This window comes from Nuphar pumila, chromosome 17, assembly GCF_984573655.1.
Source record: "Nuphar pumila chromosome 17, dmNupPumi1.hap1.1, whole genome shotgun sequence".
Taxonomy (NCBI): Eukaryota; Viridiplantae; Streptophyta; class Magnoliopsida; order Nymphaeales; family Nymphaeaceae; genus Nuphar; species Nuphar pumila.
In genome coordinates, this window is record NC_143265.1 from 72,750,969 (window position 1) to 72,774,523 (window position 23,555).

Genomic DNA, 23,555 nt, shown 5'->3' on the forward strand with positions numbered 1-23,555 from the left:
GGGCTACTAAAAGTTCAGTGTGCATATAAATTAGACCAAAAGGTTTTGTGGGCATCTAAAAAGATTTTCAAAAGAGATCTATGGAAGGTTTGGTGGACATTTTAGCCGTTTGTTTGTCTACACAAACAAATGTCAAACTTAGACTTTAGGTACTTGAAGTTCACACACACATGAAAAAAGCAGCAATGTGTAATTATCAAAACGTCGGACGGGTCACAAATTTCAAATTTCTTACACTGGATTTGGTCTTCCTCAAGTTCATATAAAAAGGAATAAGCTCATTAAGTCATGGAGATTGATCTCAATTGACATTAACCAAGCTCGTAATTTGAAAGCTTGGCCTAGCATAGATCTGGTTAATTTGCAGCAAGTTTTGTCTGAACATTCAACACTTTAATACAAAATATTTTTTTATGGACATATCAACACCACACCTATTGACCAATGTTATGCTTACCTTGTCGTATTTCTTAAGAATATTTATGATGAGCATATGTTACCAAGTCTTTTCCTTCTTCTGTCAGATGCTACTATAGACATTTCCTTGAGAAGGGTTGTTGAAAAAGCACCATCGCGTACTGTATGGGTCAACAAAAGAGCTCAATTTGTCACAAATAGTTCAGTAAATCATAGATGTTAAAGCATGACCATGAGAAGACTCTTATTCACATCCAAATTATATTACAAAAAAGCCAATGCAGACTGGTCCAAATTGCCTATTTTTTTTTGTCTCAAACATAAAATACACGGCTTCCATGTACAGGATATTGAATACCAGTGGAGAAAAACGAACTTTGGCTCAAGTCACCGCGACAAAACTTGGTATCTATGCTTGTCTATGGGTGAAAATTACAGGTAGTTGTCTGACCTGGCCAATAAAAGCATCTTAGCTCTGCTTTTCTGATGACATTGTTGTCCATAATTAACTTTGCAAAACTGCATTGTAGACATTATTGATGTCTAGACTCCAGATTCCAGATAACCCACTGTCTATCCTCAACAACTCCAACAATGAAATTTTCTGTCTTTTTTTTTTTAATAAGAGCCTTAAGACGATGTTTTCTTTTCCTTTTTTTCAATAAGAGCTTCCATACAATGTCAATTCATATTAACTATTTTGATTATATGCTTCTAATTGTTAGGAAAACCACGAGCAAAAAACAACCAAAAGGAAACAAAGAACAAGAACAATCTAACGAAACACAAGAGGAACACAGATTTACGTGGAAAAACCTCTCCTCAAATCCGAGAGAGAGTAAAAAACCACGGCCGCCCAGAGAGAAATCTTATTACTCTTATCAGACAGTTACAAGCTAGGGAAAGAAAAGCGAGAATATAAACAAGGCAAGGGCGACAACCCTAACCCTAACCAAATCGGGTCGGATCCACTGAAAACCGGGTCCCAAACATAAGTCCCAGAAAAATTTCTTCTGGGGGGGCGCTGCCCCCCTATAACCCCCCGCCAGAGGCGGCCCCCCCTGGACCCCCGCCCGCTTACCGTGCAGCGGGAGCCGCGCCGGGGGGAGCCCCCGGACCCCCCTTCGTGCAAGGGCAAAAACAGTGAATCAGGCTCCACAACTCATCAATCTCCCACTTGGAGACTGATACAAAAAAATTTCTCCAACTGTCTTTCTTCCCAAACTCTTCTCTGAATCTCTGAAACGACATCCCTCCCTCATGCTCATTGAAGGAGTCCAACTGAGGCAATGCACAGCCTCAGTTTCTCAGTGGTCACACCCTTTGTCAACATATCTGCTGGATTCTCGGCACCAAGGATCTTCTCTAATGACAATGTCCCATCATTTATCTTCTCTCGAATGTAATAATACTTTAATTGAATGTGCTTTGTCCTTTAATGAAATACTGGATTCTTTGCAAGGCACAAGGCACTCTGACTGTCACTGAAGAGAACATTTTTGTCCTGTTCCTTGCCAATCTCTTTCAAAAAATTCTTCAACCACACCATCTCCTTTCCGGCCTCAGAAATAGCAATATATTCAGCTTCTGTGGTTGAGAGGGCAACACATTTTTGAAGTCTTGACATCCAACTGATCGCGGTGTTACCAAATGTAAACACATATCCAGAAGTGCTCTTCTGTCCATCCACGTCTCCACCAAGGTCTGCATCTACAAAACCTTGCAAGTTTGCACTTCTCCCACTGAAACAAAGTGCCATACCTGATGTCCCCTTTAGATATCTCAATATCCACTTCACAGCTTCCCAATGCTCTGGTCCTGGATCCGCCATATAACGGCTCACAACTCCCACTGCATAAGCAATATCCGGTCTGGTACACACCATGGCATACATGAGACTGCCAACGGCTGAGGCATATGGGACTTTAGCCATTTTCTCTCGTTCCTCGTCTGTTTTTGGTGGCTGCTCCTTCGAGAGCTTGAAGTGACTTCCCAGCGGGGTGCTCCTAGGCTTTGCATCTTGAACTCTAAACCTTTCCAATACTTTTCCAATATATTTTTCCTATGATAGGTTTAGAGTTCCCTTCTCTCTATCCCGAGTGATCCGCATACCAAGAATCTGGTTTGCTGGGCCCAAGTCCTTCATCTCAAACTCTTTTGACAATTTCCGCTTAAGTATGTTTATTTCCTGCATGCTAGAACCTGCAACAAGCATGTCATCTACATACAAAAGCAAAATAATGTAAGACTCACCAAAGTTCTTGTAGTAACAACAATGGTCCAACTCGGATCTTCTAAATCCACAGTTACACATAAAAGTGTCAAACCTTTTATACCATTGCCTTGGAGCTTGCTTTAGACCATATAGGCTTTTTTGCAGTTTACACACCAAGTCTCCTTTTCCCTGGCTTTTGAAGCCTTCAGGCTGCACCATATAAATCTCCTCCTCCAAATCTCCATGGAGAAAAGCAGTTTTCACATCCAACTGCTCTAGGTATAAGTTTTCTGCAGCCACAATACCAAGAATTGTCCTTATGGTAGTCAACTTCACCACTGGAGAGAATATCTCAGTGTAGTCGATCCCCTCCTTTTGCAAAAATCCATTAACTACCAATCTTGCCTTGTACCTCTTGCTGCCATCAGACTCATCTTTCACTCTGTACACCCATTTGCTCAGCAATGCTTTCTTTCCCTTCGGTAATTTGGTTAGCACCCAAGTCTCATTCTTTTGCAAAGACTTGATTTCATCTTGCATTGCTAACTCCTACTTAACCGAATCTTTCACCTGCATTGCCTCAGAAAAATGTTCTGGCTCGCCAGAATCAGTCAACAGTAAGTAGTGTAAAGATGGAGAATACCGAGTCAAAGGTTTCGGTACTCTAACAGATCTCCTCAACTCAAATGCAGGAGTGGTTGGCTCTACGTTAGAGTCTACTTCGACTGTCTCAGAATTCTCAACAGGGGTATTTGTTGAGATTTCCTCCAAGTCAATCTCTCTCATCATATCTTCTTGTTTTTCTGTCCCCTCTGATTCTACACTGGACCTGTCTTTGTAAAACACATTCTCATTAAACGTTACATCATTAGTTCTTATTACTTTCCGATTTTCTTCATTCCAGAAATGATAACCAAAGTAATTAGAGCCATATCCAATGAAGTAACATTTTTGGGCCTTAGCATCTAGCTTATCCCTATTCTCAGAATCAATGTGTACATAAGAAACACAACCAAAAATTCTTAAATGAGATAGATTTACCTTCTTCCTCGTCCATTCTTCTTCTGGCAGTTTCATATCCAATGGGACTGAAGGACCTCGGTTGATCAGATAGGCTGCACTATTGATAGCATCAGCCTAAAATGCCTTGGGCAAACCTACGTGCAGTCTCATGCTCCTCGCACGCTCATTGAGAGTTCTATTCATCCTCTCAGCAACTCCATTCTGTTGTGGTCGGTTAGGAATAGTTCGACTCATTTTAATTTCGTTCTCCGCACAAAATGCTTTGAACTCTGTATTGTCATACTCCCCTCCATTGTCAGACCGTAGGCCCTTCACTTTCAGCCCGGTCTCATTTTCTACCTCTATTTTTCACTTCTTAAAAGTGGCAAAAACATCAGATTTATTTTTCAAAAAATAAACCCATACCTTTCTAGTGGAATCATCAATGAAGGTCACATAGTATCGTGAGCCTCCAAGGGAACAAACAGGGGGTGGTCCCCAAACATTAGTGTGTACTAATTCCAATTTCTTTGCCCTCGGTTCTCTTCCGATCTTTGAGAAACTGACCCGTTTCTGTTTGCCTAACACGCAATCCTCACAGAAACCAGTGTGTACGGACTTCAAGTCTGGCAATAGTCCCTTTGATGCTAACACCTTCATCCCTTTCTCGCTCATGTGCCCGAGTCTACAATGCCACAACTTAGCATCTGCTTCCGAACTCATCAAAGCAACAATATCTTGGTCGTTATCAGTCATGTACAGGGTCCCCAATTTTCTTCCCTGTGCAACAACCAAGATTCCCTTCACAATTTTCCAGAAACCATGTCCAACTACGGTTTTATACCCGGCACTATCCAACTGACCTATTGAAATCAGATTTCTCTTTAAACCAGGTATATAACGAACATTATGCAATGTCCATTTGGACCCAGAAGCAGTCCTAATATGCACATCCCCCCTCCCCATAATATCTAACTGCTCATCATCAGCTAAATAAACCTTACCGAGCTTTTCGGCTACAAAATTGTGCATAAGCTCTTTGCACGGAGTAGAGTGAAAAGAGGCACCTGAGTCTAAAATCCATGACTCGATTGGACTGTCCACGCTCAAGATCAAAACGTCCTCAAAACATGCAGTTTCTTCAACTGTTGCATTCACAGACTGAGTGTTGTCCTGGTTCTTCTTCTTCTTAGGGGCTTTACAATATCGCTTTAGATGACTCTTCTTATCGTAGTTCCAACAGACAAGGTCACCACGAGGTCTCGACTTACTCCTTCCCTTTGACCTTGACTTACCACGGTTTGAACTCTGGCCCCGTTGGAAGTTTCTCCCTCTGCCTTCGAAACTCAAGGCAGCGCCTGAGGATTCTCCCGACTCCTTTCTCCGAATATCCTCACTGAGAATCATATCTCGGATTTCTAAGAGTTTTAACTTCTTTTGGCCATACGAACTGCTCACCGCAGTTACCGTCGCACCCCAACTCTCGGGTAAAGAGGATAGAAGAATAAGGGCTTTTACCTCATCATCAAAATCGATGCTCACCGAACTCAGCTGGCTTGTGATGGTGTTGAACTCATTGATATGATCTGTCACAGAGGCACCCTCAACCATCTTCAGATTGAACAACCGTCGCATCAAATACACTTTGTTAGAGGCGGATGGCTTCTCGTACATGTTTGACAAAGCCGCCATCAAATCTGTCGTCGTCTTCTCATTTGCAATGTTAAACGCAACATTGCGAGATAGGGTGAGATGAATCACACCTAGGGCTTGTCGATCCAACAATAGCCATTCTTCTTCCCCCATCGTTTCCGGTTTCTTTCCCGATAGAGGCTGATACAGTTTCTTTTGATACAGCAGATCCTCGATCTACATCTTCCAGAAACCGAAATCCTTACCATCGAACCGATCGATCTTTATCTTTCCCTCTTTCATTCTTGCTTCAATGAACCTAGCTCTGATACCAGTTGTTAGGAAAACCACGACCAAGAAACAACCAAAAGGAAACAAAGAACAAGAACAATCTAACGAAACACAAGAGGAACACAGATTTACGTGGAAAAACCTCTCCTCAAATCCGAGAGAGAGTAAAAAACCACGGCCGCCCAGAGAGAAATTTTATTACTCTTATCAGACAGTTACAAGCTAGGGAAAGAAAAGCGAGAATATAAACAAGGCAAGGGCGACAACCCTAACCCTAACCAAATAGGGAGTTGCGCTGGGGGGAGCCCCCGGACCCCCCTTCGTGCAAGGGAAAAAACAGTGAATCAGGCTCCACAACTCATCACTAATTTCAGTAATAAGAACACAAGATATGGTCAAGGTACCACATTAACCATTTATCCAATAGATGATGCAGCCAGAATTATGCATATTCTTTTGCAGCTACTCTGACATGTATTCGGTTCTTTTTGTTTTAAGAGAAAGTAAAAATATATTGATGATAGGAGTAATAGTTACAGTAAATCAGCAGAAAAAACAGAGTGGGAGGGGAGGGGTGATGAGATATCACTATCCTCATTCACGACTACAACTAGAACAGAATAACATAAGAGAAACCAGAAAAAAAAGAAACTGCATTAAGAGTGGAGCGCAAAATCAGCCCTGGGCTCTTCGATCCAATCCATTGGAAGACTAGGCCACTTGAGGTGAGCCCTCGCACCGAGTTTCCATCGTAGCTAGTTGTAAAATGCCCTCAATGTCAAGCTTTGCCGCGGAAGATGTGATGCATTCGGTTCATCATTGGAGGCATGTGAACCACAAGAGGACCGAGGGGGCAAGCAATGGTTGGTGAACATGCAAATGATGCTAGGATTTAGAAGCAATGGAGCATCAGGCAGTATTAAAGAACTTGCTGCTGTGAGAAACCAAGATGCTGGATGCTGAAGCTTCGGATATTGACAATGGTTCTTCGTTGCTGAATTGTAGGCTGGGAATGCACCAGTCATTATCTTCTCACTAATTTTTTTTCTTCTCCTCGGGTAACTAACTGGTGATCTGGTCACCCGCTTTGTGGCAACAATGACATCTTCAGGGATGTCATTGGTATTCTCAATGCAATCTGACTGCTGCTAGCATTCCTTCAACACATCCAGAGCACTCCCAGTGCCTAATAGAAGCAGTTTACCCATTTTGGTAACAACCAAATTGCAGCACTATTATTAGCAGTCACTATTTCATGACTGCTGCTGGCAAACAGACCTCCCACTGTTATGTTGACAACGCATCTATAATTATTGGCAGCAGTTAAACACTTAGTACTAGCAGTTTGATACTGGTGCGCAGTTTTTAGTGTTTGTCCTATCAATACAAATGTCACTAAGCAGCTATCAACTTATTGCAGCAGTTGGCAGCCATCTTATCTGTTCCCCAGCACTTGCAGCATCTAATGCACCGATACCAAGTACATCTAAGGTGATTAAGGAGACATTGAGGGTTTAAAGGAAATCATATAGGTCATAGTTCACAAACAGAAGACATCCTTCAATAGAAGCTTATGTCCGCAAATATATGACATAGTTCTCAAAAGTTGGCAAATAAAAGCATATGTTAGCAAATATAGGTTATAGTTAACAAACATAGGACATCTGCAAATAGAAACCTATGTTCTCAAATATAAGTTATAGTTAGCAAACAGAGCACATTCGTAAATAAAAGCCTATGTTTGCATATATAGGTTACAGTTCACAAAAAAAAGTACATTCACAAATAGATGCCTATATTGCCTATGTTTACAAGTACAGGTCATAGTGAGCAAACAAATGATATTTGCAAATAGATGCCTATGTACTCAAATATAGGTCATAGTTTATCCATAAATACAAGCCTATATTCACAAATATGTAATGCAAATGTCCTAACCTTCGCTTGCCTGAGAATGAGGTTTGCATGTTCACATGGCATATTTATGGATGTGGGTCCATTCATGCATTTTTTTTTCATGCAGATCTACTTCAAGTATATATTAACTTAATGTTGAAAAATGGCATCTGCAAATACATATAGTTCTCAAGTATGCTATGTGAACGTCTTGACCTTTTCAACTCTCAAAAAAGGATATCTGAAAATATGTGTCTAGATTAGCAAATATGTCTTGATTGTTTGTGAACTTCTTATCTGTTAAGAAAATGACTTTTGCATGCACTTATGTGCGAATGTATTAACCTTTTATGGTAGTTGGCTTCACTTCCCTTGCCTTTGTTTTGTGTTGTGGTTTTTTTTTCTTTGTTGTCTCCTTTGCTTTCTTTTTTGCTTTCTCATTTTTCTTCGTCTTTGTTAATTTCTCATAGTATTTAACTATACACTTTCTGTAATTTGTTGCATCAACTTAAAAAAAGATTATTAGCAAACAACTAATTAGCTTACATCATAAGAACACAATAAAACATGACATATAAAGACATACCTATGTAAAATCGAGTTCCATGTTTCTGCCCAAATATAACATGTACATTAGGACAAATATACTATAATCAATCATGTAACAATCATATGCAAAGTTAATAACATATACACATATGTATTGAATTTAGACACATGCAAAGTAATTACTCATTCTCTTGTTGAAGAATATAATCCTCAAGACAGGTTGTTCAATCAAAATAAACGTTGTAGTTAAAGTATGCTACAAAAAATTTAACCTGCAACCCAACATTAATCTTATCTAATATGAGATAAAAATAAAGATAGTATTGAATAACTAATGAGTTCGTACTAGATTTTTTATGTCCTTATTTGCATTATATATGGTCTTCATAAAATTATAGAGTTTGAACTCCTTTTCTTTCATGGTCATCTTCCACAAAACCCAGTGTTGATTGCCCTAGTTAAGAAGGATTAAGATTTGCAACATAAATCAAGTTTAATACATAAGAACACATAGAATGTGGTGTAAACATAAATATAAGTATACAATATTATTCAACAGATACCTTCTCATATTTCTTAAAAGGATATGACACATTTAGATTCTCCAAGAAAGAACGAGATTCTTCTTTCGTATTGAGACATTCAACCATTTAGTATAAACAATGTTAAGCAGTTAGTTTCTCTTAGTCAGCAAAAAAATAAGACTATTACGTTGGAGACTCACCAAGAAATATGAGGCAAGGTAAATTGTTTGTGTTTGTTTATTTTTTGTTGTCATGTCATGATTGTGATTTTGAATAAGTCTATTTATAAATATATACAGATGCTACATAATTGTCATATATGATACGTTTATGTTAGATTCAAATGAGTCAACATATAAATATAACAAACAAACATACATACAAACTGAACACTTACATCACTGGCCAATAAAGTGCTCATGAAGAAATATTGTTCAGGCAGCTCTACAGATTCATGTCCATGTGGCTAGATGTTATCAACCTATTTTCATGGTCAATTGCAATTAAACATAAGCACATACATGTAGTACCATTAATTATATAAACGCATAACATGTTTTATTATATATCTTACCACAATTGAATCCTTGCTTCAGGTCAAGAGTTTTACCATATTTTTTATAGGTGGCATATCATGAAAAACTTAAGATATACATAGAAGACATAAGACATTAGAGCAGATCATTAAAAACTCTTAATTAATATATAAAAGCAAACAAATCTTAACAAATATACACATGCATAGAAAAGCATGCACAAACACACTTATTTCGCAACAAGAGGTACTCAAACATACTTTTATATATGTTTTTCCCTATTATAGTTAACCTCACCACATATACTGCACTTGTATGACACAATATCCTTTGTTGTTCTTATTTGTCTCTTCAACTTAGATCACCTTGGTTTACGCATCACCTTCGTTAGATAGTGAATAGAATGATGTATGGGACATTATTTGGCATTGAGAGAAATAAAAATATATGATATGCTTATAGATATGATTCAACTTTGAAGTACTTATCATAGTAATTTATTGATAGCTTACCTTCGTACAAAATGCATGCAACTGCATGTTTTCATGGAATTTCACTTAATTGCTACTCTTCATAAGATCATTACATCTTCTCAAGATCAACATTGTAATCGTGAGATCAGTCATGGGCCTCATACATACATTGATGGCAATGCATGACAACCAAATATAGTTGTGTTTTTCTCTTTTAGGCATTTATATTTTTTTTACCTCAGGCACAACAACATTGGTTGGCATTTTCTACCTAATATTATTTTTTTTCTCAAACAGTGTCATTATCATGAGACAAAGCCTCTTTAGAGGCACTAGGGGATTGTCACATATGAAAAGAATTTAGAAATTGAAGCATTATGATATATTATATGTCAAACACCCACATCGTTTTTCTAGAAAGTGAGGTAGTCTAAAACTCTGATTTTACATTGATGGCAATATAAGCATATGTGATCGTATCTTTCTCTCAGATTTTTTTCAAAAAAATAGTTACATTGTGGTTTTGGGGCTGCTCAAGCTATACTCCACCAAAGTACATTAAGTGGTAAATCAAAATTCTTAGAAAAGTTTTGTGTCAAATACTTCATACAATATCTAACATAACATCTAGAAAAGGTACGAGGGATAGCATACTTTAGCCCTAGGTGCCTATCTACGATAGTCAATTTTGTTTGCACGTGACTCCTTGGAGTTCTTATCTATAATAGAAAACACTATAGAAAATATCTCACCACAAGGATTAATACTATGAGTAGATAATAATATGCCCATATATTTTCCTTTTAAGAATATAGCGTCCACTATAAGGACTAGAGGGTACTCTTTTAGAAAGACATCGATGCATAAAAAGAATGATCAAAATATGTACCTAAATTGATTTTTCCTATTAGTCTTAATGAATCTTACTGTTCATGGGTTTTTTATCATCAAATAATCTAAATAGGCAAGAAGGTTGTTAAAGGAGTTTGCATATGAACGATATGGCTCTTTCTTTGTGTGTTCATGCTTATGCCATGCTTGTTTGTAACTAATCTCTACGTCTTCTTTGTGACTAATGTCATTAATGATTTCATTTGGAGTCATCTTCAGATTATTATGCAAGCATTTATGAATAATACTCGCAACCCACACGGTAGACACTTTTTATAATCGAAGGTTGCTTAATGATCTACTATATATATGCTCTCTTTCATACTTCACTTGAATGAACGTTGTTTTGCACATCTTCATGCAATGGATCTTTCATATGCAATCACCTATAGTCTATGAGTTTTCTCATGCATATGACAGACACATTATTATTGTTGTTCCTCATGAATTTTGATTTATAGTTATTTCTGATCACATGATCTTGCAAAAACTTATGAGAGTGTTTTAGATCATTAAACATGTTTATAACAATAATGTCTCCATCATTTGAGATTGTTGTTAGCCATTGAAAATAGTCATGATCACTAGGTTTTTAATGTCATTAATAATTTTGCTTGGAGTCATCTTCGGGTTATCATGCAAGCATTTAATTACAAATAATACCGGCAACCCACACGGTAGATACTTTTTATAATTGAAGGTTGCTTGATTATCGACTATATATATACTCTCTTACATACTTCACTTGAAGGAACGTTGTTCTGCACGCCTTTGTGCAATGGATCTTTCATAGGCAATCACCCATAGTCTATGACTTCTTTCGCATGCATACGAGAGTCACTCTATTAATGTCGCGCCTCATGAATTTTGATTTATGGTATTTATGATCACATGATTTTTCAAAAACTCATGACAATGCTTTAGATCATTAAACATTTTCTTGACAACAATGTCTCCATCATTTGAGTTTGTTGTTACACATTGAAAAGAGTCATGATCATTAAGTTTTTTGTTATGTAACTCGTCAATCAACTGAGATGCCTTGCTTCAATAATTTTCAATTGCTCTTCATTGTATAAAAATCCATTAAACCCGAACATATTCAACCATGTCTCATTAGTATAAAAACATAAAGTAATTCTAATGCCAAATAAATATTCATATAACTTGTACAACATACCAAAGATTCAACTTTCTAATTCTCATTTGTGCATTATTTGCATCCGCTATTAATTATCCTATATCATTAGTGTCTTGGTCCTCTCCTATCCTTTTTTAGTCATCCCCATCCAACATAATATAGTCATCATCATCATCTGATTATTCACTATCAACATGATTGATGTTATAACTAGTTGATTGTTTGGATGCAAAAACTAAATCAAAAGTCATCATATTGATCACTTCTTTTGCTTTCATGTATGCAAAATTCTTACATCTCTTAATTTTATGATTAACCATAAAAATAATACATGCATCATCACACATACATCTCAAGCATAAATTATAAAGTCCAACAACTTATACCTAGTTATATTATCTGTATTCGAAAGTTGGATGTTGTCAAAATTACTGCAGTGAAGATCAATAACAATGGTTTGTTGACATAGTTTCACATCCTTTACAATAATCCTCTAATTATATATAATATCAATTATTCATGAAGGTTCTTCATTGTCTGCACGTCGAACATCTATATCTTTAATTGGTTCGAGCAACTGTATGCCCTATGTGTGCATGTTAAGAACATCGATATCGTCTATTGTTTGTGACAGTTGGATGTTTACCAAATGATTGAGCTCAATAGATGGTGTCTAAGATAGATGCGCATTCTCTACGTGATTTTCATCAGTCTTATCATTAACTATTTCGTGTACATCACTTCTAAATGCTTCTTGTTTAGATACAAAAGCAATTGCTCTTTGTTTAAGTTTATGGATCTTTAAGTAAACATCACCACTAAATAACATTGATTCTATCATCATCGTCCAAAACATCTATCCATATTTATTGGTTGTCTACGTTTGGAAAATAACTATATCAGAGGCTCAATAACTCTTCTATATATCTGATTTTATGATACATCAAAGCCACAAATTTCTTACAACTATTATTTTTAATGACCATTATAGATCTTTAATTAGTGTGACTAGTGATGTGGTAGTATACTTTAAAATTTTCAGAGGTTATCATTAACTGCCTACACCAACCACAAAACATATCATTCATCTAATGAAAATAGCAGGTAACCAAAAGGTCATCCTTCATACATTCAATTAACAAAACTACCTACAATAACTACTTTGAAAACTAACTACTTACAAAAATCTTAACACATATTGAATACTTGTGCACAGTCAACCCTAACCCCAATACACCAAGACAAAACCATCAAATATTAAATAAAAGATAATAAAACAAACATAAATCTTTTATAACACCAATAAATAGATATATATCTATGAAAAAACACCTAAAAATAGTAAACCTTAAACAAAATTTCTAGTATCAAATATTAAATAAAACACAAAAAACATACATAAATCTTCTATGGCAACAACCAAACACAAAGACACACACACACACACACACAGACACATATATATATATATATATATATAATTAACTTAAGCATGTATGAAAACAATATATTTATATATATATGGGGAATGAAAACCTCCCCAATTAAAATGGTCCCAAACCTACCAAATATAAAAAAAAATTATCTTTTTCAAAATTTTGACTATACAGGTGTGTTCAGCATGATTGATTTACTAGAAATTGACACTTGGATCATGAATTTTGAATAAAATATGGTATTTAGAGCCTCAAAATTTTATAAAATTTATACGCCATTGAATTTTGAAACTTATAAAAACTTATCCATGTATCAGAATCAAATGCTCCAAGAACTAATTCTTATATAAACAAGCATATAAATCACATTTGTATGGTCAAAATTTAATAAAAAAACAATAAAATGTCTATTTGGAAGGTTTGAGAGGGTTTTCATCAGAGAGGTTTTCAAAATCCTATATATATATAACTCACTTTAAGTCCTAACTGAAAGACAAGTAAGTTGATTAAAAGGATGTCGCAACCTCATTGGAATGTTGCAAGATGATTTCACAGGAATCACTGCAAAGGGAAGAGGGGGACACTACAAGAATTCTGTGAATTAACGACGGACGTTATCCAATGCTAATCCATCACAAATCCATTGTTGAACTGTTTAGCGACGGATTGGTGGTGGTTTAGTGATGGATAGTGTTTGTCGTAATTCCTTGGTCGCTAATTAGCAATAGAACTGATATGTTGCTACTTTTGTAGTATACTTTAGCGATGGACTAGTGATGTGGTAGTATACTTTAAAATTTTCAGAGGTTATCATTAACTGCCTACACCAACCACAAAACATATCATTCATCTAATGAAAATAGCAGGTAACCAAAAGGTCATCCTTCATACATTCAATTAACAAAACTACCTACAATAACTACTTTGAAAACTAACTACTTACAAAAATCTTAACACATTGAATACTTGTGCACAATCAACCCTAACCCCAATACACCAAGACAAAACCATCAAATATTAAATAAAAGATAATAAAACAAACATAAATCTTTTATAACACCAATAAATAGAGATATATATCTATGAAAAAACCCCTAAAAATAGTAAACCTTAAACAAAATTTCTAGTATCAAATATTAAATAAAACACAAAAAACATACATAAATCTTCTATGGCAACAACCAAACACACACACACACACACACACACACACACACACACACACACACACACACACACACACACACACATATATATATATATATATATATATATATATATATATATATATATATATATATATATAATTAACTTAAGCATGTATGAAAACAATATATTTATATATATATGGGGAATGAAAACCTCCCCAATTAAAATGGTCCCAAACCTACCAAATATAAAAAAATTTATATCTTTTTCAAAATTTTGACTATACAGGTGTGTTCAGCATGATTGATTTACTAGAAATTGACACTTGGATCATGAATTTTGAATAAAATATGGTATTTAGAGCCTCAAAATTTTATAAAATTTATACGCCATTGAATTTTGAAACTTATAAAAATTTATCCATGTATCTGAATCAAATGCTCCAAAACTAATTCTTATATAAACAAGCATATAAATCACATTTGTATGGTCAAAATTTAATAAAAAAACAATAAAATGTCTATTTGGAAGGTTTGAGAGGGTTTTCATCAGAGAGGTTTTCAAAATCCTATATATATATAACTCACTTTAAGTCCTAACTGAAAGACAAGTAAGTTGATTAAAAGGATGTCACAACCTCATTGGAATGTTGCAAGATGATTTCACAGGAATCACTGCAAAGGGAAGAGGGGGACACTACAAGAATTTTGTGAATTAGCGACGGACGTTATCCAATGCTAATCCATCACAAATCCATTGTTGAACTGTTTAGCAACGAATTGGTGGTGGTTTAGCGATGGATAGTGTCTGTCGTAATTCCTTGGTCGCTAATTAGCAATAGAACTGATATGTTGCTACTTTTGTCACTAATTTATGATGGATTAGTGAATGCCATAATCTGTCACGAGTCCGTCGCTAAATAAGACTGATTTGGTTTTACGACAGATACATATCCTTCGTTAATCCATCACGAAAATTGAAAAAAAATAAAATAATTTTGTTTGAAATATAAATATCGAGAAAAAAAATCTCGTTATACAATTTATATAACCTGTGTATAAAAGAAAAAGTACATATACAAAGTAGGTGAAACAAATTTAACACAAGTTATAAGTAAAACAAATTTAACAAGTAGATGAACATATACAAAGAGTTTCGTTTGAAATAACAAGTACGTGAAACAAATTCAACACATGAAGCTACTCTTTGCCAAGATTCGGAGCATCATCCTCTTCATTGTCTTGAGCTGCCCCTCCATCTATGCCTCCATCACACCCTCTACGTTGATCATCTCCAATATCCTACAAGAGAACCGAAATGTTAGTATTGATAAACAAAATATAATGAAATAAATTATATGCAATGCACCTAATCTAAGGCAATCAAATTAACATGGTTGAATGACACATAGACTAGCAATAAAGTGAAGGACATTAACAGAATTGAGAAACCAACAAACAGTACATGTAGAGTCCCTAAAAACTAATGACATAATGAAATATTATAGGCATATACGTATTGAAATCTAACGACATGAAACTTTAGATATGTATTAAAAAAAACATTATACGTACCTGACGGGCACCGGAGCTCATGTTGAAGGCAGACGAAGTTCTCCTGTCCTGAAAAAAGTTGCATAACTCATTATGGATAAGGTTGGGAATGGCTTCATGTAAAAAGTCACGCATTGTATCATGAAGAAGTTGGCAAACACCATCCTAAGAAATAGCAAGGTCAATCGGACGTTGAGAGTTGATGCTGGCGGGAGAACTCTAAGAGGCCTGGCTGGAAGAGGCAACAACTTTTGTAGTGTTCATATTACTCCCAAACCCGAACACATGACCTTTTTGGGGTTCACCGATTGCAGTCACCCATGTTGCAGGATCAAAAGGCGGATGCTGAGTGGAGTCACCATCATATCACTCTACCATCTGTTGCTTGTATGACTCCTACAAAGTAATGATTACAGTATGAATTAATAATTAGGAATTACAATATTTATAATAATGTAATTCATGTTAACTTATATATTATGATGTTTATTAATATAATAAATACATACTATTATCACGCTTACCTTCTTTGATATAAACTCTTTCATGCTCTTACGTTTATGTGTTTCAACAAACATATCCTTGTAAGGCACAGGGCCTCTTTTTCAGCTTTCTGAAAGATTAAATGATAAAAAATCAATTAGAAAGTATGCAAAAATACTTATAAATTTGATTTTTTTTTTATATATATATATATATATATATATATATATTGATGAGTTAGCATTTTCTTCTGGTGGCTCCCAAAAGTCTTAGAACCACCTGTGTGTAGATAGACATTGGGCATCTTCGCTCAGTTCTGTGCAGGCTTTGCTGAACGGTTTCAAAATTCATGGCTCACCCACTTATGGCACATTGCATCCTAATAATTTGTCTTGATAGTAGAAGGGTCATGGTTCTTCCACTGTAGTGGATCATCTATCCCACCAACTGCTTTTATTGTTGCAGTCTTCATATTGTGAAGCATGTTGGTAAATCGACTGGCAACCACCTTCCGCCACACTAGCCTCACATCCTGCTCCTCCTTCGCAGTCGTGAAACGATTCGAAGCATACAAATAATTTCATAAAGTTAGTACGCATGACTATAACAAAAAAATTAAATATGAAACACATTAGCTATGATAAACGATTGTATACCATGAATGAAGACCATAATTTGTCCAACACCTCCTTTGGGTACTCTTTTCATTGAGTGATCAGACATGAAATATGTTGAACTAGTGACTTTCTAATTTCTCGAATCACTTTTTGTGGCTCGAACCTCGCACTGCATATGAATTGGTACACATTAACAATTGACTATTGATATACACTATTTATAAGATAAGTATTGGACAAGTGACAATGAAATACTTATGGTCGACTATCGATATACACTATTTCAATGAGTCATTGTGTGTCAGACTGAGAAGACCCAGCATCCGTACGACTCGCTTTGACTGTTGTACAAAAATAAGAAAATCCATGTACGCATTCTATCTAGATGTTGAGCAAATAACTTTAACAATTATGGAACTATATATACCAACCGACGTTGACTCATGATGTGTATGAGTAACTGGTGTAGGTGGGTCATGTGCAAGCAAAACATTATCTATAGAGCAATGAGTTAAAAATTTATACAATGCATATTTAAACTAATCAATTATATAATTATTTAAATGACATACCTATCGAAGTTGTACATGAAGACAAAGGCTGAGACTAGCGATCACTAAGCTGGGATCCTATAAAGACGATTAACAAGTAACAATTTTTATATCAACATATAAGCAAAAACACAATGAATGCCTATATTTAAATATAATACAAAGACATCTACCCAATGTTGTCCCATGACCTCTACTTAATCCTCGACCACTAGGTGCTCGACCACTGCGACCTCCACGAACCATATTCTAACAAATAAAAATGTTATGATTTCAAATTTAGAATTCTTGCTCCCATTAGCAACATAAGGATGAACCTGCAAAGAATAACAGAGAAGAGACCAAATGGAGATATTAGATGACCGATCATTTAACAGATGAAGAAAAGAAAACATGATACTCAACCTGATATTTGCATTGTCAACAAAGTCTCTTTCAGTGGCTTCAGCAGAGTTGTATTATTTGCAGCAAGGAAATGGTCCAACATTCACAAGTCAAAAGCTAAACAAAATATGACATTGTGACGATACAAATCATAAGCCTTTTGGGTAGCACATTTATGTTAGCACGTTTGAAGACCTCATGAAAAAAGGTGTTTTGATATGGAAATTGGATGAACTGAACATATTGCCAACAATTTAAAGATGCAACATGCAACTAGAATCAATAAAAGCAGAGGACATATTTCTTTTCATAACAAGACGAATCTTCAACACATGCGCCAATTGGAAAGAATGTCACAATGCCCACTTAGGCACCTTACTGAAACAACTTATATACCATATTTGTTCCACATAATGAGGGCTCATCTTCAGGTTCAAACTTCGAATGTATGATTTTAGACCCAAAAAAAGGAAAATAAGAAAGAGAGAAAACCCTAAAAGTTAACCTACAACATAAGATAGAAGAAGAAGAATAGGAAAATGTATCTACATATTTTAGACAGAAAAAAGGGAAATAAGTAAAGGGTGAAAGCCGTGAAAATTAACATAAAACATAAGACAAAAAACAAGGTGAAGAAAGGAAAGAGGAGGACAAGGAAGAAAAAGAAGAATAAGAAGGGAAGGAAGAAGAAGAGGGGGAGGAAGAAGAAGAAGAGGACGATGATAAGGAAGATGGTCACTGCAATCGGCCCTCGCGCACAACCTCCTTTAGTTGGGAAAACTCCTTCAAATATGCTACGGCAAAGGAAAAGGCTGAGAGACAAAAAAAGAGCCAGAGAGGGATAGGGTCTAGGGCTCGGTGGTGGCAGGAGACGGAGAGCTGCACGAGAGGGGGAGGGAGTTGTCCGATGGTGGGTCACCGGAGAGCGGGGGCGTAGAAGGTAAGCAGCGCAGGGGGGATCGGCGGAAGAGGGGAGAGAGAGAGAAAGCAGTGGGAGGAAAGAATTTTGCGCCCTAGATGGGCTCTTTTATATCGAAAAGTAGCGACAGAAATATTTCACCTCAAACACCACCGCAAATTAGCGACGGAGTAGCGATGAAAACATTCTGTCGCTCATCCATCCAAAAGTTGCGACGGAGTTTGAGACAAAATGTTTTCGTCGCTAATTAGCGACGAATCTTGAGACAGAATTTTTCCATCGCTAATTCTGTAACTAATTCCAATTTTAGAGATGACTAGTTTTCTCTAGCTAATCCGTCGTAAATTTGTGACAAATTATTTCTGTCACAAATTTCCATTGCTAATTAACATTTTTATTGTAGTGGGAGAGGGAAAAGACTTAGAGTTCTAACGAGAAATAAACAAAAAAAAACATGTCAATGACTTTGTATATGAATCGGCAAGCATGTGAAAGTCAGGGATATTCACAAGTATTTGTGAATGTCAGCAGTCATTTGTGGATGTCCTCAAGAAGTATTTACTTAAAGGAGGTATGCATGTTATATTAGTGAAGGTCGTACTATATTTGCGAAGGTCATACTATATTTGTGGAGGTCTCATCAGAGTAAGAATGTCAGAGACATTCACAACAGTATTTTTGAATGTCAATAGACATTTGCAGACCTTTTGGAGGAGTATTTACTTAAAGGAGGTTTGTAGGTTATATTAACAAAGGTTGTACAGTATTTGTGAATGTCGTACTGTATTTGCAGAGGTCTTATCAGAGTGTGAATGTCAGAGACATTCACAACAAGTGACTACAAATGCCACACACATTAGGGGAACTTCTTGAGAAGTATTTACTTATACGAGGTCTGCAGGTTATATTTGCGAAGGTCGTATTGTAGTTGTTAATGTTGTATTGATGTTTGCATAATTTTTATTTTATTGAAAGGTTGTGAACTTCCTACAATGTACCTATATATGGCACGAAGGTTTGCATGCACGAAGGGCAAAAAAGTCTTAAAAAAGTTGGGCATCCGCAGTTTTGGATATGTAGGAAATTTTGTCAAATTTCTAGGTATTTAAGGAAACACATCATTTTTGCAAGGACACTACAATCATTTTTTATTTTTTTTATTTTCGAAAATGCATCATTTTTTAATGACAGTACAATCATTTTCCATTTTTTTTAGATTTTGTAAATATCTTTGTTCATGGTTGCAAATTATAGACCATTGATCATTTCTAAAAATCTAGAAATACAAGAGTAAAATCAAAGTTTCTTTCAAGATCCATAAAACTGCAAATTAGAAATTTCTGTAATGCACAACAAAAACTCCACAAAAAAAGAAAGGGATTTTGCTTGACGTATTAACTATTTAGAAATATAGAAACCTAGAATGAGTGAAACTGTTTTGTGATATGAGATGGCAGTTTATGCTATTTTCCACAGCAAGGCCTCCTTGCTTCACTTGATCATTGTGTGGACCCATTGAAGTTTAATTGTCGTGTTTGGCAAGCGTGGATGTAGTTCTCTTTAGTCCTATAACCAGAACGAGAAAGGACGTTCATGATTTTACTTTAGTAACTTAGGAACTTGCTCCTTCAGTTACATTGGATAGAAGTATAGAAGCAAAAAAAAATCTAGTAAAAAGTGCTTTACTAAATCAAGCGTCATACTTAGGTTAAAAATGTTGATTTACTTTCTCGTGGATAACCTAAGATCACTTGGAAAGAACATGATCTAAGGATCGGCTTCTACTAAACCAAACATGTAAAACCCATCGGAGGGTTAGATGTGCAAAAATTAAATAAATAAGAGCTTTTTTCATCGTGTATGCAAATTTTCCAAGGGTTATATACCGAAATTTCAACCATCAAGAAATTGCATATTTACATCAAAAAAATACGATCCAAAGGCCGTTTCCTATTGTTTTGGCACACATCCATATGGTCAGATTTGGTCAAATGACCTCCTATGAGTTTCGAAGTGTTTTTGAAACCCACGACGATAGCCAATATTTTCCCTTGATTATATACTTATTATGTTCACAAGCCATTAACTGTTCTTGCATGAATCCAATTTTCTGCTGACAGGCAGCTTCTGCGAATGGATACGACTTGTCCGAAACATAAATGATTGATCCGTTGGTTATGCAAAGCCCACCCTAAAAATCAACATAGGAGGCTATCCATGGTTGTGCTAATACCAGGAGGTCAAATGCAACCTTAACCGCAAAGGTTTGGCAGCTAAGCACAAACTTGAACATAAGAAGTCCATAGAAATCAATGCTGTAAAACTTAATATTTATTTTATAAATATAACCATGTAGTTCAGACCTCTTTAACTCCCGGGCTAAAACAATGCTAAGGTTGATGGTGCCCTATATAACTCAACCCTGTTTAGGGGCATAAAGAAATATGACTTTGAAATGAGACTGGAGAAAATTTTGCCATGAAAAGTTATTTGAGAAAAAAAATGACCTGCCAATTGGCAAGTTCGTGTTACAGGACCTTTTTCACTTCGAAAAATCCAGATCGCTCGTTGTGTGCTGACGTAACGTCATCTTCAGAAGCAACTGCAACAACCACTCCTTTGTGTTTAACTGCATCTACGGCCTCGGCAAACTTGCGGAAGTCCTTAACACTGGGCAAAGAGGAAGAGTGAGGAAACAGAGCCTAACATGCCTAAAGCGCCACAGCAGAGTAACAATTTGAGCAAGAAAGAGAGAACAGTTTCCAACCTTGTTGAGAGGATTTCGTCACGCCGCTTCTGTCTTTCCTCTTCCGTAACACCTAGTAAGTGTCGCAACAAACTGGAAATACAAATAAAAAAATAATTATACTTATGATATGGTTTCCATATGGTAAATACTAAACTAAAGAATCAAGAGACAGCACCAGGTAATTAAGTTTACGCAATTTATCCTTTTAACTTTGCATCGTCACATGTATACCGATGTGGAAGCAGGACATGATGTGGATATGCTTAGCACGATACGATGATTTTCAAAAATTAGGACACGGACACGTCTCTACACAAGATGTATGTGTGTGTGTGAGTGTCGAAAACAACAATTTTAGCTCACTACAATTAGAAACATCAAATAATGAAACTTAAGTTGAAATTGAAATGTAATGCAATTGATGACAAATTTTAAAAGAAAAATAACTCAAGTGTATGAAATAAGTAAATAGGATCATAAAAGAAAACAGATAAATTTAACGACACAATGTTGACTGTGTGAAACTGGTTTGACTATGTTGATAAAGTGTCGTATCATGTCCGCAAAGTGTCCGAGTGTCATGTCATATCAGTACAGGATACACAAGCTAAGTGAAGTGTCCGTGTAACATATACAAGTATGATGAGTCAGTTCTTAAAAAATTGAAATTCTTCAGTAGAAAATATAGGTAGCAAACAGATTAACATAAGCACGCTCATGATTGTGCAGCATTTAAGTGCTTACAACATTGATACAGAATGCTAATTATATTTTCACTGCATTGCACAATGATTTCAAGCAAGAATCAACCACTACTAGGATGTGCCCTATCGCCACATAGGCCTGGAAACTCATCTTCTAGGCAACCTTTAACCTATGCTGATGAAAAGAAAAGAAAGCTACCTTTATCATCACTCACTGTTTGTGCCCTTATGTTCCTTACATATATATTCAATATGTTTTTGGTTCCCAATAAGCTTAAAAAGAAGTTTGTAGATGATGCATAAAGATAAGCACATATTTCCACTGCGTGAAATAATTGAGGAACAGCTGTCATAGAGGTTAAGAAAATTGCATTTGCCTGGTTCATCACTAATAAGCACAAGTACTGGTGTGCTTCATTAATTAAATTACGCTAATCATTCTGCATAAGAGTGCTTCATAAAGTCACTACATGAAAAATAAATTATCAGTAATATAGGTGCTTTCATACCTACTGTAGCCTTTGGCATCTGGCAGTTGATATGCATCAACATCTCCAATCGTTCCAATAATTGCTTTTGTAAGGGCATCTTCATCTAACTCTAGTTCACGGAGGAAATCTGCCGTTCCATCATATATATCGATTGTCTTCAATAAGTTGGGATCTCGATACGACAGATAAGAGAATACACCTAAAATCAGGAAGTAACAGTTGAGATAGTGAGAATTAGGAAGCAGCCTCACATCTGCATGTTATAGTGAAACAACCAGTCTTATCAAAGAAGGTACCTGAGTGAGTGTCAAAGTCACAGAACCCTCCATATGCACCACCACTTACTCTGACTCGGTCCCACAGCCATGTATTTCCTATATATTTTGAAATAACATAGGCACTGCCACTTAGCTGATAGCCAGTATCATATATATTAGCAGCCTTACCAACATAATTCACCTGTCAAAAAGCGACAACACAGCAGATGACATGTAAAAGGTAAACAGTTGATCAGATACAGTTGATCAGATACCAGGGAAAAGAACTAAAAACCAGAAGCCCAAGATAATCTATGTTGACCATTCTACAAAAGCAAAATAGGTAGGTAATGCCTCCATACCTGAGTAGGAATAACTATGCACTCATGACCAAGAGGAAGGCGAGAACTCCAAGAGACATTTTGAGCAGCCCTTGCCGTTGGAAGTAAATCAATAAACTTGGCCACGTATTTCTCTGTGTTAGAAAGGTTCTTTCCATCAGCAGTTAAATTGACCAGGCAACCTTCTCTTGAGAGCAGCAATCTACGTATCTCCTCAAGTGAGGAGGAAATCGAATCCCATTCTTGGTCTACTTGCTTCTCAAGGCCTTGTAAGAATTCTAGATAGCTGGAAATATCAACAGGTTTAGGCTGTTATACTAAAGATGCATACTAGGAACATGTAAAAGTATAACA

At 36.1% G+C, this 23,555-nt stretch overlaps 1 protein-coding gene across 1 annotated transcript in view; it reads right to left on the reverse strand.

The window, feature by feature from the left end:
* Positions 1-20,972: 20,972 nt before the first annotated feature.
* The window catches only part of LOC149812202 (presequence protease 2, chloroplastic/mitochondrial-like), a 31,255-nt gene continuing 28,672 nt past the window's right edge, over positions 20,973-23,555 (reverse strand). Inside the window, exons 15-19 of the mRNA XM_089992737.1 lie at positions 23,223-23,487; positions 22,900-23,062; positions 22,622-22,802; positions 21,427-21,498; positions 20,973-21,329 (exon numbers count right to left, since the gene is read on the reverse strand). Of these exons, the coding sequence (XP_089848863.1) occupies positions 21,188-21,329; positions 21,427-21,498; positions 22,622-22,802; positions 22,900-23,062; positions 23,223-23,487 (823 nt within the window). The 3' untranslated portion in view covers positions 20,973-21,187. The remainder of the gene's footprint in view (positions 21,330-21,426; positions 21,499-22,621; positions 22,803-22,899; positions 23,063-23,222; positions 23,488-23,555) is intronic.